Source organism: Arvicola amphibius, chromosome 9, assembly GCF_903992535.2.
Source record: "Arvicola amphibius chromosome 9, mArvAmp1.2, whole genome shotgun sequence".
Taxonomy (NCBI): domain Eukaryota; kingdom Metazoa; phylum Chordata; class Mammalia; order Rodentia; family Cricetidae; genus Arvicola; species Arvicola amphibius.
Window position 1 is genome coordinate 59382159 of NC_052055.2, and position 17166 is coordinate 59399324.

Consider the following 17166-nt stretch of genomic DNA (forward strand, 5'->3'; position numbering starts at 1 on the left):
ACGTTTTAGAATGGCTGCCAGGGGCTGGGGTGAAGCCCCACCCAAACATTCCAGACTCTTTGGAATGTTTAGGGGTGTCAAGGGGCTGGGGTGACACTTCCAACCAAACATCCTGGACTAGCAACTGCTTCTCAGTCTCCAGAGAAACAAGAAGGTGGGAGAGGAACACAAGATGCCCTGGATTCTCTGGTAGCTCAACCCTCTCCATGAGATCACCTCTGTTTTTAGATTCTGGAGGCCAATTGCAGAAGGAGCTTCCTGGACATCCACCATCCTGAAGGCTCAGGGGACAGACTGCAGAGCCCTCAACTGCCTTCCCCAGCCTCTCCCAGCCCTGCATTCCCCAAGCCCGGACTCTGAGGTGCATCAGAGGATCCTAGGGGAGTCATGGCAGCTTCCAGGCTCTGCTACCCCGCTGCTCCAGTAACTGCGGTGACCATGGTTGCCTTGGGCCCAGCTGGGGCACACTGGCCTCTGACCTTCTTCCTCTTCTAGCCCCTCCTCCTGTGCACCCTCTGCCCTCCATCCTCATGACCCTTATTCTCCCCGTCCTGAAGGTCCCTCTTCCATCTTGTCCACATTCTCTTGTCCTGAGAGCGCTGTGGCTTTCCTGAGCCTTCCCAAATCGGTCTCTCCATAGTGTCTTTTTTGCTTTGCTCCTGGGCTCAAGCCTAAATCTGTGTGCTGGGAACAAGTTCCATCTCCCTGTTTGGACATAGAGAAGCTGCTGTGTCTCTTCTCCTCGGTTTTCCCCAGCCCCCAGCCCCTGCATATACAGGACAGGTCTCTCTGCATTCTGTCCCACAGTGCGCTGTGGGGCAGTGTGAACGATGACAGGGCTTCTGACCACGCATGGACGTCTGGAGGAAAAGCAATCCTCATTCTTCATCTGATTTTTTTTTCTTTTTTTTTTTTTTTTTTTTTTTTTTTTTTTTCGAGACAGGGTTTCTCTGCAGCTTTTTTAGAGCCTGTCCTGGACCTAGCTCTTGTAGACCAGGCTGGCCTCGAACTCACAGAGATCCGCCTGCCTCTGCCTCCCGAGTGCTGGGATTAAAGGCGTGCGCCACCACCGCCCGGCTATCTGATTTTTTTTTTTTTGAGACAGGGTTGCTCTGTAGCTCTGGAGCCTGTTCTGGAACTAGCTCTGTAGACGAGGCTGGCCTTGAACTCACAGATACACCTGCCTCTGCCGCCTGAGTGCTGGGATTAAAGGCATGCACTACCATGGCTCAAAATTTTTAATATCACATTTACCTACTTACATATTTATGGTGTGCGTGTGTGTGTATATGTATGTGTGTGCGTGCATGCATGTGTGTATGTGTGTGTGTATGTATGTGTGTGCATGCATGCATGTGTGTATGTGTGTATATATATGTGTGTGTATATATGTGTATGTGTGTGCATATACGTGTATATATGTATTATGTGTGCATGCATGTGTGTATGTGTGCATGCGTGTGTATATATATTTGTATTATGTATGTGTGTGCATGCATGTGTGTAGGTGTGTGTATATATATGTGTGTGTGCATGTGTGTATGTTCATGTGTATATATATGTGTGTATGTGTGTGTATGTGTATGTGTATATATATGTTTATGTGTGCGTGTGTGTGCGCATGTGGAAGTCAGAGGACAACTTGCAAGATTCCATTCACTTCTACCATGTCAGTTCTAGGGACTGACTGGGGTCAACAGTTTGGTGGCAAAGGCTGTTAACCCTCTCAGCCATCTCCATAGTGCTCTCTCCATCTTACTTCTCAAAAAAAAAAAAAAGGATTTCTGGATGCTTTTCAACTGAAACAGGTTAACCGAGTGCCACCTTGCTCTGTCTTTGAAGAGCAGATAACCAAGTTGAACACTTTCCATTTGGACTGCCATGGCACCTGTGCTTTCCCGCCCGCTACCCACAGCCCTGCCCAGCCGGCAGCAGGAAGGTCAGTCAGCAAAGCTGCTGATAAGAGGGGTATAAAGAGGGCTTGGCTCATGGCAAGGGGCAGTGGGCTACCCTCTCGGCAACATGTTGCGCTTCCTGGTGCTCACCTCCCTGGTCCTGTATGGTAAGTGGATCCTTTGGCCTGAGTTCTGAGGGAGGGGGATTTGAGCAGCAGGGTCAGAAAGTCTCTAAGCCCAGACCAGCTCTCTATCTCAGAGGAAGGTGGAAAGCTACGCCTAGCAGAGTCCTTTCTCCCGGAGGAAAAGACGGGCAAGGTTGAGGAGCACTGCCTGACTGGCCACGCAGGACTGAGGGGCACTGCCTGACTGGCCACGCAGGACTGAGGGCCACTGACTGGCCACGTAGGTGCCTGCTAGGTGACAGGTACCTGAGCCAAGAAGTATAAAGAAGCCCCTTTGGGGGTTCCCCACCATCCCTCATAACTGCAGGACACCACCAGCTTGACAGCTGTCAGTACCTCCTGGAGAATCCCGCCAAAGCATGGAGGGGGTTCCTCAAGCTGAAGGGTGACCTTGAGGCAGGAAGAGCAGGCGTCTGTGGGCCCCTAGCCTGGTGATTTGGGAAAGGTCTTTCCTGCTAGTCAGAGTTCTGACACACCCCAAAGAAAGAAGGGGCTTGGGCTCTGTTTTCAAAAGAGGCAGAAGGGGCGCAGACAACTCAGGGCTGGGCCCCTGGACCTGTTTTGGGAGGGCTGTGAATTTGCAGACAAAGCTAACAGTCTTCACAGCCCAGCTGCCGCTCCCCACCCCCGCCTGGCTGCCCCCACGCTGAGTCATCAGTGCCTTTTCTTCTGCCCCACAAAGGACACAGCACCCAGGACTTTCCAGAAACTAATGCACGGGTGGTTGGAGGGGCTGAAGCCCAGAGGAACTCTTGGCCATCTCAGGTGGGTGTTTCCCCTGCCCAAACAAGAGATAATAATGTGCGTCCCCCAAAATTAGTTTACATGTCTATTGGGTTTACCCTCAGCAGCTCACTTGTTGTCTAATTCTGAATTTTAAAGATGTGTGGGGCCAAACTAAGGTGGAACTCTAATTGCAAAAGACCTGGGGGAGGAGACATATATTCCTGGGCGCGTACTCAAACACGTGTGTGTGTGTGTGTGTGTGTGTGTGTGTGTGTGTGTGTGTGTGACAGAGAAAGACAGAGAGAGAGAGACAGAGACAGAGAGAGACAGACAGACAGACAGACAGAGACAGACAGACAGAGACAGAAAATTCCACAGCACAGCTAGAGCTTTCTGCCATGTTTGTGGCAGAGCCTCCCAATGCTTCTGCCACTGCACTGCATACTCTAAGCTACCCCTCATTCTCTCGCTGACCCCTCAAAAATCCCGCTCACTCTTCTTTCTCCCACTCCTGCCTCACCACAAGAGTGCTGGGAATCACAGGTGCTCACCAGCACGTCCAGGTTTCAGTTTGCTGTATGAGACAGGTTCTCAACATGGGGCCCAGCCGTCCTGGAACTGGCAGTGTAGACCAGGCTGACCTCAAACTCAGAGAATCTTCCTGCCTCTGCCTCCCGAGTGCTGAAATGAACACACGGGTTTCTTTCTTTCCTTCCTTCCTTCCTTCCTTCCTTCCTTCCTTCCTTCCTTCCTTCCTTCTTTCTTCCTTTCGTTCTTGTACTCTTTTGGGGGGGGTTAGATTTTATTTAGTTAGTTATTTTTGTTTATATTGAGCTATATATTTTTCTCCACTCCCCTCCTCCCTGCCTCTCCCCTTCCCCTTGAACCCTCCCCCAAAGTCCCCATGCTCCCAATTTGCTCAGGAAATCTTGTCTTTTTCTATTTCCCATGTAGATTAGATCCATGTATGTCTCTCTTAGGGTCCTCATTGTTGTCTAGGTTCTCTGGGATTGTGAATTATAGGCTAGTTTTTCTTTGTTTTATGTCTAAAAGCCATTTAAGAGTGAGTATGTATGATATTTGTGTTTCTGGGTCTGGGTTGCCTCACTCAAAATGATGTTTTCTAGATCCATTCATTTACCCACAAATTTCAAGCTGTCGTTATTTTTTTCTGCTGTGTAGTACTTCATTGTGTAAATGCACCACATTTTCCTTATCCATTCTTCAGTCGAGGGGCATTTAGGTTGTTTTCAGGTTCTGGCTATGACAAACAATTCTGCTATGAACATAGTTGAGCACATGTCCTGGGAACACACCAGTGTCTTACACGGGTTTCAAGGATTTATACCCAGGCTATCAGGCCTAGCAAGTGATTCACTTGTGAGCCAAACTTCATTCCTTCCTTCTGTAATATGAGGGCTTGAACCAGGACTCCATCATGCATGGCAAATGTTATTCCTCTGAGTTACATCCGTACTCCACAAGCTGTTATTATTCCTGCGATGGCCTGTGTGATACGTTTCAGACTATGTGCCAGGTGGACCCAAAAGGCTCCCGGTGCCCTAAAACACACGCGCACCCACCACTCCGCAGTGTAAAGCCCGCATGCCTAAAACACAGAGGCATGAAGTTTCTTTGGCTAATGTTTTCATAGCCTTAACAGGACACTTGCGCCTGACTCACTGCAGATATGAATACATAAAGCTGGCACGCTAGCTGCTTGACAGCCATCCTTCCAGAGGAATCACCACAATTACAATTAGATTTAATTTACAGCAATCTGAACCCAATTCTCAGAAGTAGATCTATTGTGTAATATGAGAAAACACAAACTGATTACAAAGAAAAAAACAAAAAAAGAATATTCCGTTGGCATTTCTAAGTACTCCCTGATGTGCGAGGCCAGGGTACTTCTAGAAGACACTGAAGGGAGGACCCTGGAGACCTGAACCCCCAGGGCTTGGGTGAAGGAGAATTGCCCGGCTCCCTTTGGAATGGAGATGATGGAAGAACCTGAGTTCTACGCCCACGGGCAGCACATATTACTGGAGAGGGGCATGAGGCACTTGCTGTGCCTTTACTTTCCCATGTGTGCATAGCAAATGTCACCAAACGGTAGAGACTCTTTCCAGCTGACCCCAGAAGCAACTGTATACTTCTTCTGGGCAAGGCATTCTGCATAACCTCTTCCAGCCCATCTGGGGCAATCGGCAGGGGTGGGGTGGGGGTGGGGAGCTGGTTTTGAATGATGGCAGGAGTCTTAAAAAGGGAGACTCCAGCTCCCCCCCCTGATTTCTTCTTTCCTAGATTTCCCTCCAGTACCGTGATGGAGGGTTATGGTACCACACCTGTGGAGGGACCCTCATCCGGCGAAACTGGGTCATGACAGCTGCTCACTGTGTGGACAGGTGAGGGAGGAAGTGACTGGCCCCTTTGGAAGACTATAGAACTTGGACTTCTCCAGACAGGACTAGCAATGGACCATCATCGAGCCCGTGTGTTCAGGGGGCATGGAAGGGATGGTATAAAATGCAAGTTTTGGTGTCCAGCAGGTTCAGATTCAAATCTCATTCCAGCATCTTCAGGCTGTGTGACCTCTGCTCTCCTAGTCTCTCTGAAGCGGGAAAATAATGCTGACAGCTGAGGAAACACTTAAATGCTGACTCACCATCAAGTACTTGTCCTTGTAACAAGCAAAGTTTCCTTTTTAAAAAGTTAGAATGTATTGTTACTATTATTATTGGTATTGTTGTTGTGTGTGTATGGATGTGTGTGTGCGCGCATCATCAGGGGGCACACGACATGATATACATACAAAGGTCAGAAGACAACTTTGTGGAGCTGATTTTCCCATCTCAGGTGTAGAAGTCAGGTGGCCACACTTGCGCAGCAAGCACCTTTATCCATTGAACCACACTGCCTGTGCAGTTCCAGATCTGAGCAGTCCTACAGTCTCATGGGAAGCAGCAGTTGGTGGCCCACTCTGCAGAGTTCTGATATGGCAAATTCTGGGTGGCGCCTGATGGTTGCATCTCAGTGGAGGGCGTGCATGCGTGTACGAGTGTATACAGGTGTGTGATTGCCCATAGGAGCATTTGCGAGGTCAGAGGTCAACATCAGGAAGTCTTCTTAATCGCTTCTCCACCTTATTTTTTGAAAGAGTCACTCATTGAACCTAGAACTTGATATTTTTGCTAGACTGGGCCGAGAGGCCCTGGGACACACTTCTGCCTCAGTGCTGAGGTCAGAGGTGTCTCCTCATGTTTGCAGTGAGTCTTTTTCCCACTGAACAATCTCCTCAGACCTTGACAAGTTTCCAAGTGATGCAAACGGTGCTGGTCCAGGACACAGTTTAGGAGGTACTGGTCTAGACAGTGTACAGTGATGAATATTTGTAACCCTCGTACAAGAGGCTGAGGCAGGAGGATTGAGGGTTTGAAGCCAGCCTGGGATGAGACAATGTCTAAACCAACAACAACAACACACACACACATACATACACACAAACATACATACACACATACATACGTGTGTGTGTGTGTGTGTGTGTAAAACCTCTAGGTTTATTTCCCCCGCAACTCGGCATCATCGAGTACCATCATATTCAATCTACACTCTTAGCTTAATGAACTGAAAATGAGCAGGGATTGTATTTTCTGCTGCTACAAGTCGATAACTTCAGGGAATGAGGGGGCTTGCTGTATTCTCACCTTCGAAGACGTTTGCCCTCCTCTGTCTAGGCCAGATAAGCTGAGCTCCTGGCCCAAAGTGAGCTGTCACCCACTTTCTTCCCTTTCTCCAAGGCGGGGGGGGGGGGGAGAGAAATTCCTCAGGCTTCCTTCTCTCTCCCCAGCCAGATGACTTTCCGTGTGGCCATTGGAGATCACAACCTGAGCCAGAATGATGGTACTGAGCAGTTCGTGAGTGTGCAGAAGGTTGTGGTGCACCCCAACTGGAACAGGAACAACGTGGCTGCAGGGTATGCAGGAGGCTGAGCTGCCCGTGGGCTGGAGCAGGGGCTGCCTTGTCCCTGGGTCTCTGTTTCCTTCACTTGCTCTCCTGGGGCATAGAGGGATGGCTGAAACTTTGTGTGTGGCTTCTGTAGCCTGGGCTTGTTGTGTAGTGGGTGGAGCCTGGGAGAGAGCCCCTCGTCCTGCAGCAAGCAGTGTGCTGGCTTCTCAGCCAGGAGCACAGGGACCTGGGTACCTGCAGAGTTATGGGTTTTCCTCTTGATCATGTGAGAATTTTCTGTTTTGATGCCTCTGTTTTTCTGGGGGTCAGTATTTTAATTTGGTTTTGATATTTTGAGACAGTCTTTCATATAACTCAAGCTGACCTTAAATTCACTGTGTAGCTGAGGTTGCCACCCTGCCTCCCAAGTGCTGGATTCTAGGAGCATAGCACCACACAATGCTTCGTCTGGTCTTTGCTATTTATTCACCTTATGGAATATACTTCATGTGTACAAGGAAATTTTGCTTGGTTTTTGTTTGGCTTTGGTGTAGGAGAAGGAACTCAGATCCTTGAACAGACCAGGCAAGGACGTTTCTTCAGGTGGGTTGTAAAGTCTTGGAAAGGCAATCATTAACGCGGTGGCTAGGGAGCCCTCAGTGGGACAGGCTTCTAAGGCAAGCGCTTGAGAGGCTAAGGCAAGATGATCAAGAGTTCAAAGTCAATGTCAGCTACATAGCTAGAACAAAGACAGCCTGGGATCAAAAAGACCCAGGCTCTAAAACACCTAACCCCTGTCTGCTGAAAAATGGGGACATAATTCAGTGGTAAAGTGCCTGCCTGACATGCTTAAGGCTGTAGTTGAAGCCACACCACCAGAAGAAAACCTGTGGTCACAGAAGGGGTTGTACCTGTTTGAGAATCTATAGCCGAGACCACGCCTCCTGCTTTTTTACCATTCTGGCTGTCCACCCACCTAGGTTGCAAAGCAGAGCCAGGCTGTAATTCCAACATCCTACCAACAGGTGCTGCTGTTGCACACCTAATGTACCGCAGCTCAACAGCTTCCAAGTTTGTCCCCTCCTTTAAGGGCGTGTGCCTGTGTGTGTGTGTGTGTGTGTGTGTGTGTGTGTGTGTGCGTGTGCGTGTGCCTGTGCCTGTGTCTGTGTCTGTGTGTATCTGTATTTGTGTATGTCTGTCTGTGTGGTGTGTGTCTGTTTGTGTCTGCCTGTGTCTGTGTGTCTGTCTTTGTGTATGTCTGTCTGTGTGGTGTGTGTCTGTGTGTCTGCCTGTGTGTGTCTGTCTTTGTGTATGTCTGTGTGTGTGTCTGCCTGTGTGTGTCTGTGTGTCTGTCTTTGTGCATGTCTGTCTGTGTGTGTGTCTGTCTGTCTTTGTGTGTGTGTGTGTGTGTCTGTGTGTGTTCACATGTGTGCGGGACCAGAAGTCATCAGATGGCACAGAGCTGGAAGGAGTTTCAGGCATATGATGTGATGCTTGGAGCAGGACTTGGATCCTCTGAACCGCGGACCTGCTCATGAGTAAAATACCTCCTCTCCTCCTGCAGCTATGACATCGCTCTGCTGCGCTTGGCCCAGAGTGTTACACTCAATAACTACGTCCAGCTGGGTGTTCTGCCCCAGGAGGGAACCACCCTGGCTAACAATACTCCCTGCTACATCACAGGCTGGGGGAAAACCCAAAGTAAGTCATGCACACTTCCACCGTACACCACTGAGATTTTGATGAAACCGCTGTGCTCCTAGAACTTCTTTTTCTGTGGCCCTAGACATTTATAGCCGAGACCAACAGCTTAGGGAACCACAGATCAAATCACAGATACAGCTGAGTCAGAGGTCATGGACTCGTATAGCCGGTTAGGAACGTGGAAACATTAAGGATAGCCCAGAAGCCTGGCAGCCACAAGGCAGGAGTGGGGTTCCTAGAGAAGAGTCAAGACCTTACCTGAGCACAGTCTATTGGGAAAGCCAGGGGCAGACACAGACAGACTTCTAATCCAGCTCTCAATTCTTATAATAGCACTGTGGTTCTGTACCAGGAAAGGACTCTAAGGACCTACAGAAATAGCATCAGACACAAAGGCTTTCAAGACTCAGAAGAGTCAGATAAAGGAAAACTGTACCAAGCTCTTTTAAAAATGATTCATCTTTATTGTTTTTAACTATGTGTACATGCACTTGTTTGCACGTGTAGGAAGTGCAGAGTTCAGAAGAGGGTGTTTGCCCAGACTGGTGCTGGGAACTGAACTCAGGTCCTCTGCAAAAGCAGTGAGGGCTCTTAACCACCACGTCATCTCTCCAGCCCCTGAACTCAGCTTACAAGAAGGAAATAAACCAGCTGTGGCACAGGCCTCTGGTCTTAGCACTCACAGTAGCAGGTGGATCTCTGTGAGTTCAAGGCCAGTCTATCCTACATAGTGAGTTCCAGAACAGCTATGGCTACATAGTGAGACCCTGTAGAAGAAAGAAGAGGAAGAGGAGGAGGAGAAAGAAGAGAGAAAGGGCAATAAGATACTGGCTACAAGAGAGACTGCAGCAGGGGGACCGGGAGTTTGAGGCCTGCCTGGGCATTGCAATGAGGCTGCATTCCAGAAAATGAAAGGAGAGGAAGGGGAAGAGAGGGGCCAGATGGCCCCAGTGTCTCTTCTGCTCTGCTCTGCTCTGCTCTGTTCTGTGGAACCTCTGGTGTGAGCAGCAGAACAGGCAGAATTTATGGAGACTATGCTATTGCTTAGCTAAGTTATCCATGGGCAGGAGTAAGCAAAAGCAGGCCTGGAGGTCAGTGCCTGGGAACAGTGAACCTGTGGCTGCCATCTACAGAAAAGAGAGGGGGATCCGTGACTTGCCACAAGCAGAGAGGAGCCAGCCCCAAGTTTAGGTAGCCAGATCTTGGGAAGGCTTGGTGAGATGTTAAAGGGAGAGTCCTCCCCTGTTCTGACTTCCAACATGACATTCCATTAAGCCAATGGGCAGGTTTCTCAGACCCTGCAGCAGGCGTACCTGCCCAGCGTGGACTATGCCACCTGCTCCAGCTCCTCTTACTGGGGCTCCACGGTGAAGAGGACCATGGTGTGTGCTGGTGGAGACGGGATTCGCTCAGGATGCCAGGTGAGTGCACACAGGTGGGAGCCCCTTTTGGCGCTCTGCCTTTTGCTCACCCTCAGTCCCTTGCCTGTTCTTGCACCCAGGACAGACTCAGCCTTCTACTCTGTCACAGGATCTCAAAGTGGGAAGGAATGGGGAAATACCTTGCTCACTATCCTGACCTCAAAACTGCTCTGTAGCCTGACACGCCTGTGTGTGCATGTGTGTGTGTGTGTGCGTGCGTGTGTGTGTGTGTGTGTGTGTGTGTTCTTTAGAAGTTACTTGTGACCTAAATCCTTTTAATGGTAGCTGTGGGGCTGGGCCTGTGGGGAGGGTGGCAGTTAACGGTGTGAAAGGTAGCATCCAAACCCTTTTCTTGTTTCTCCCTTCTTCTACATCTTTCCCTCTGCTGCCCTTCCCTTAGGTATTCGCAGGAGTTGGTACAGGAGGGCACAGGAACCTGCACTAAGCAGTTTTATAATCTCTCTTATACAATGCAGAGAATTCTCTGCCTAGATAAGATCAACCCACAATAAACTGTACTATAGTTGCTCAGTGCAGTTCATCCTGTGTCCGTCTGCATGTCTCTCATGTGCAGGAGCTGTGCTGGGTGTTAGGAACACAGGGGGGATTCAACAATGACAGCCAAAAGTCAAGGGCAGTGTGGCGTGCTGGCACTGTGGACCCGAGTGTGCTGTTGTACCACTGGGACTAAACTAAAGACAATGAGTGACATGGACCTCCGGGCAGTCACTGCCTGTCTGCCAGTCAGGAAAGACCTACCTGGTGAAAAACCAGGACAGCCACCCAGAGGAAGGGGCGATGGATGAAGGCATTGGCCTTACAGGACCAGGAGGAGTCTCGGTCTTTCCCTTCAGTTAGAATGAGCTAGGATCAGAGGTTCCCAAATCATACCCAGCCTCCTACCTGGTTGTGCTTGGCTGCTGAGCTGTCGTTGGCTATGGTAGAACCTTTGGAAATGGCTAGAGAAACCCAAAGGATACTCTCTCAACTGTGAGCACAGTGGCAGGAGCACAAAGTCCTGATCCCATCAGTGTCGCATAAACAGGCACGGAAGTGGACATCTATAATCCTAGCACTGGGGAGGTAGAGGATGGGGGCTCAGAACATCAAAATCATCTTGGCTACAAAGTCAAGTTAAGGCCAGCATGGGATACATGAGATGCTATCTTGAAAACAGAAATAAAATAATAAAGCTTGGGAGAGAACGCCAGTTGAGATGCCCTTGGGAACAAACGTGATCCCCATCTCAAGGAAAAGTGGCCGAGTAAGAAAGAGTAGTGGGTTGGGAAAGACCAACAAGAACAGAAAGGCTTGAGTGTTTCCGGGGTGGGTGGAGAACAGAGAACACACCCAGATCCAAGAAAGGGCGTAGACATAAGAGATAAACATGCAATAAAATCTATAAAACTGTTGGAGACTGATAGGACATCTCATAGCTGGAACTGCGGTGGATGACAGCTCTTTGTTCCGCAAGAGTCTCTGTCAATGGTGAGGGCAGAAGCACAGTTGACAGGTAAGCGTAAAAAGACATTCTTCAGGGAATGTGGGTCTTGCTTCAGAGCCTTGGATGAGGGAGAGGACAGACCCACTAGAGACAGAAGTCATGGAAAGATGGATCTTTCAATGGGAAGAAAACTGCGAGTAGCTATGGGCAGAGAGGAAAGTGTCCTGGAGACCCAGAAGAATAATGGATGGCCACGATCCCAGTAAGGAAGGGAGGGATGGAATCCAGAGCCCAGGTGGAGCTGGCTCTAACTGGGCGGGGAGGGGAGCTGGAGGTGACAGGTGTCCCCTGCCCGTGAACAGGATTGCAGGCAGGTCTTGAGTTTTATTGCTTCTGGTTACTCATGAACTAGGAAGTCAGTTTGACTACAGAAAATGAAGGAACAAAGGTTGCGCGCGCCTAGGATAATTACGTGAGCGGGAAAGGGTTGTCCTTCCAGGCCATGAGGCTGGCACAGGCTTCACTCCCTCTCTCTCACAGACCCAGTTAAAGGGGGATGGGTTAATTCCCAGCTGGGTTTCCTCCCATCTTGGCAACAGCACCAGAGTGTGGTTTGATTTTAAGGTTCAGCTTTGTGGAAGTGGAAGGGAAGTTTGCAGGAGGCCGGTGTGCTAGTTACAACAGGACAGAAGGATTAAAGGATTTTGTGAACCCAAAGAACTACAGGAAGTCAAGTGACCATTGCTGTTCCAATTTTCACTGTTAAAACTTAAACACTATGATATTGGCCGTGGTGGCACACGCCTATAATCCCTGCACTGGGGAGGCAGAGGCAGGTGGTCACCAGAGTTCAGGCCAACCAGGGTACACAGTAAGACCCTGTCTCAAAATAAAATCAAACGTTAATAACAAGACCATAAAGGAGAGATAAACTAACACACAGCGCGCCCTCTCCTAGGTCCCAGCTCCCTCCTCAAGTCCAGCCTTCCCCAACAAATTCGCGCGCCTCTGCTCCCAGAGGCCTTCGGTTCTGAAGAATTGGGCATTTTATTTCTCCACGTGGATAAGTCTTTGTAACAGATGTGTCTCTGGATTCTTTCTTGCTGCAGAGCCCCCCAATAGTGGGCCTTTGAGGTTTTCACAGACCTAAGCAAGTCCCCTTCTAGGATCCGTGGCTCTCTCTGGCTTCAGTCTGTACATCCACACTGGGTTCTTTCACAGCTTCCAGAACTTCTGACCTAAATCTCCAGCCACACCCTCCTTATTGTCCAGCTCAGTCTTTTATCTTGTCATTTAGCATAAAGCGATAATATTATACATGCTCAATTCCCTGCCATTCATTTCATAGTTCTGAAATATTCTCAAAAAATTATTGGGGTGGAGTGGAGAGATAACCTCCCCTAACTTCAGCTCCAAGGGACCTGATGTCCTCTTCTGACCTCTGTGGGCACTAACATGCACATAGTGCACAGACAAGACCCTCGTACATGTAAAGTAAATCTTAACTTGCCTCCCTTAATTTGTTAGGGTGTGGGTGGGAGAGATTTGGGTATTTTGTGTGTGAGTATAGTCGTCTAAAAACATTTTTTTCTAAGTAGTTGGGATTATGGTGAGGTCTTTGAAGAATCAGCTCCAGTTTGAATTTTTTGGTCACTTTCTCTAGTTCTTTGTGTGTGTTTATGTGCATTTGCAAGTGTGTGGGGGGGGGGCAGAGGACGGCCTGGAGTACCGTTCTTCAGGCACTATCTACCTTTATGTTTGAGATGAGGTCTCTTACTACCCCATAATTCACAAAAGAGGTTAGGGTCCAGGGTCTGCCTGCCTCCATCTCCCCAGCTTGGGGATTACAAGGGGTTTTATTTTCTTTGTTTAAATCTGGGTCCTGGGAATCAAATTCAGGCCTCGGTGCTTGCTTTAGCCACCCTACAAACTGAGCTGTCTCCACGCCCCCTTTCCTTTTTAAGTTTAATTTTTATTGATGCTAAGTGTATTGCTTGCTTGTGTTGGCAAATGAAACTATGAGGCTCAGTAGTGAATAGTGGAAAATATCCAGAAGAGCCATTCACTGTATTAACGCCATTCCCCGCCCCCCCCCCCCCCCCCCCCCCCCCCGAGGCACTCTCTGTATAGTGCAAACTCGTCTGGAACTCACTATGTAACTCAAAAGGGCCTCAAACTCACAGATACCTAAATTCTGGGATTACAGGCATATGCCACCATGTCCAGCTAATCTTTTGAACTCTGCCTCCATATCTTAAATATATTAGTATGCATTTATACACACACGTGCATACTTTGGGGTTAGAGAGATGGCTCATCATTAAATATGCTTCTTGTTCCTCCAGAGAACCAGAGTTCAGACCCGACACCTATATCAGGTGGCTCACAAGCTACGCGTACCTGTAACTTCAGATCCAGGGGCCAGACTCTCTCTGGCCTCCCTAGGTACCCACATGCACATACCCATGATTGAAAATTAAAAGTAAATTCAACCAGGCGGTGGTGGTGCATGCCTTTATTCGCAGTACTCAGGAGGCAGAGACAGGAAGATCTCTGTGAGTTCAAGGCCAGCCTGGTCTACAGAGAGAGTTCCAGGATAGGCTACAAAGCTACAGAGAAACCCTGTCTTGAAAATAAATAAGGAGAGAGGAAGGAAGGAAGGAAGGAAGGAAGGAAGGAAGGAAGGAAGGAAGGAAGGAAGGAAAAAATAAATTCAGCCAGGCAAGAATTAATTAAAAATAAGTGCATGTATGGGCACTGTGGACATATCTGGCACTTGCAGAGACCAGAAAAGAACATAGATTCCCTGGAACCACAGTTATGGACAGTTGAAAGTCACCATGTGGGTGCTGGGAACAGAACTGGGGTTCTCTGCAGGAGCAGCAAGTGTTCTCAACTATTGGGTCTTCTCTCCAGTCCCCTCAAAGCCCTGTCTAAAGAAAGAGAGGGGTTGCGGGGGTGGGGCGGGAAGGAAGGGGGAAAGTGAGGGTTTGTGTGCTTAGCCTGTGTGAAGCCACGGAGTCCATTTCCAGTTCCCCCTGCGCAGGCAGCAGCGAGCGTTCTAGCCTGCCTGCAAGCTGGCTCAGCAGGCCTGACAACCTGAGTTCAGTCCTCAGAACCCATGTGGAAGGGAAGAGCTAAAACTGCAGATTGCCCCTACCCCTATTCCCACTGTGGAAGCCAGTCAGATCTCCACTTCCTTTGCACCCGCACAATGGAAGTCTCTCCTCCCTTTCTAAACCCGCATCCTTCACCCCCACCCCTACGCCCCACCCCTGCAGCACTCATTCATGTCCTGCTTCCATTCATGGTTTCAGGACTCGTTTCAACCTCCTGCTTTTGAGGTCAATGTCTTATTGTTATCTTTCCTCTCCACAGTGGTGCATAGAACTTTAAGCTGTTATTGATTTTTATGTGCGTGACATGTGTGTATGCTTGTGTGTGCATGCATGTGTGTGTGTGTGGACACGTGTGTGCCTGTGTGCATGTGTGTATGCACGTGTGTGTGTTTGTGTGTGTACCTGGGTGCATAGGTGGGCAGAAGGTGAGCTGCTGTTTTAGAATTCTGTTCCTCTTCTGACAGGGTGACTCTGGAGGTCCCCTCCACTGCTTGGTGAACGGCCAGTATTCTGTGCACGGAGTGACGAGCTTTGTGTCCAGCCTGGGCTGTAATGTCTCCAGGAAGCCCACAGTCTTCACTCGAGTCTCTGCTTACATCTCCTGGATGAATACTGTGAGTTCCCGAGAATGATTTCCTGGCGATCCAGCACTGGCTGGGTTAGGCAGGAAAACCCAGGCTGGGGAAGCTGTTGTCTCCCTAACTCCCTTCCCTCCCCCACAGAAGCTCCTCAGCCAGAGTCCCCTTCACACACCTCATGGTGCCTTTATAGTTTATTCTAACCTGAATCAAGCACACATGTGGCTGAATCAAAGTCAAGGGCGGGCTGTAGAAAAACCTGCACTGCACGCGCCCCCTCTCCCTTAAGTGCTCCGTAATTTTCACTTATGGAAGGGGTCTTAGCAGAAGACACTGCCTAGCTGTTCCAGTAGTGGGGCCATACAGCGTGTCACTGTGTCTTCCAGCCAGCAGACACATTCTGGAGCCTTGCTCCGTAATCTTGGCTCACAGACATGTCGAAGATCTGCCCTTGCCCTTCTTGGGCATGTGGCTAACAACCTACTTTCTGTGCTACCCCACCAATCCAGTGCACTGCCATACTCAACTAGAGGCCCTGAGGAAAGGCATGGAAAGAGGTGACTGACTGAGAACATAACTGTCTTTTCCTTCAGGTCATGGCCTCCAACTGAACACTTTCCTGAGTCCATTGGCCTTCCCAAGATGGTTCTTAGCTCTGTAATAAGACTTGACATCAGCAAGAAGGAGGCAGGGTCAGGATCATCACTCAGTGGTAGAGCCAGGCCCTGGGTTCATCCTCAGTACTTGGGGGGGGGGGGGCGAAGGAGTGCTGGTGGCGCTCAGCCATAGAGGGTTCCTCTACCATGCAAGAAGCCCTGGGTTGGGTTGCCAGCACCTGGGGCAAAGGAGGGGGTGATGAAACAGTGTGAGCCTATTGAACCAGATACAGAAAGGCAAATAAAACTGAATGGATTATCATAGTGTGTGTTTGCATTTATAAGTAAGTACCCTACAGAAAATCCACTTATAGGACCTAAGATGAGTTTCACCACATCATGGCCTGGTTACCCCTTTGCTCTGTATTTGGAACAAGTGCTAACTCCAAGCTCTGGGATGACAGGACCTTCAAGATGCCCTAGATGTGGGATTAGGAGATCAGGCGCCAGCCGACTAAGGGAGCAGCAATAGAGCAGGACAGGGAGGGAGGAGAACAGATACTAAATAAAGAAAGAAAAGGGTGAGAGGAAGGGGGAGACCAGAGAGGAAGAGGCAACCATTCAGGACTGGCGTTAAGCATGAATCAGCATTTCATGGAGACTAAAATAGGCAAGCGGATCTTGGACTCTATAAACCACACACAACTGGGAAGCTGATAACTCTGTTCTGTCCTGGCCAGGGTACAGGGTGCCAAGAATGGGCTAGGAAAAACAAAGGGGGAACCGAAAGAAGACGTTCTGGTGGACGAGGAACAGCTTTTCAGAGCAATCACTAAAGAGCAGACAGGAGGACTCAGGGAGTGGACAGCACAGCAGGGAACTGGCTGAGGCGGAGCCTCCTGCCAGCAGCAGGGAGACAGCAGCATTGGCACCAGCAGAGCACAGTCCCCCATCCCCTCCTTCAGAACCTCCACAAAGGTACAGCTGGAAGCAGACTTAGTTTATTAAACAGGGGCGAGGAATCACATGCCTTAGACATGTGCACACGTAAGCAGAAGACAATACCCATCTAAGTGTGGCTGAGCCTCTCAAAACACCTACGTGTCCTTATAATGCCCAACTACATATATGCTAACATACAATTATATATATTATATAACATAATTATTGTATGGCTTTCTAAGATATATTGTTTAAAAGATATAATTTACTTCACAATTTAAAGGTTAAACAAAGTCAGGGTGGAGAGATAGCTCAGCAGTTAAGAGCACCTTCTGCTTTCCCAGAGGACCCAAGTTCAGTTCCCAGAGCACCACATGGAAGCTCACAACCAACTGAATCTCCAGCACCACAGGACCCAATACTGTCTCTGGTCTCCTGGGGCACTTCACTTACACAGACATACATATAAAATATAAAAATAAAACAAAGCTTTTTGAAAAGTAGACACATTTTAAAAATTAAAACTTAAGCTAAAAATATATGAACTGATTTACTTATTTTTCTTATGTGAAAGAATTTCATTTTGTACATGAAAATGTAAGGTG

At 48.9% G+C, this 17166-nt stretch overlaps 1 protein-coding gene across 1 annotated transcript; it reads left to right on the forward strand.

The window, feature by feature from the left end:
* Positions 1–2022: 2022 nt before the first annotated feature.
* Cela1 (chymotrypsin like elastase 1) lies at positions 2023–15700 on the forward strand. The gene is made up of 8 exons (XM_038343647.1): positions 2023–2062; positions 2763–2845; positions 5114–5214; positions 6660–6785; positions 8322–8458; positions 9737–9882; positions 14910–15059; positions 15617–15700. The coding sequence occupies exons 1-8, from the start codon at positions 2023–2025 to the stop codon at positions 15632–15634; spliced, it is 801 nt and encodes a 266-aa protein (XP_038199575.1). The 3' UTR covers positions 15635–15700.
* The last annotated feature ends 1466 nt before the right edge of the window (positions 15701–17166 follow it).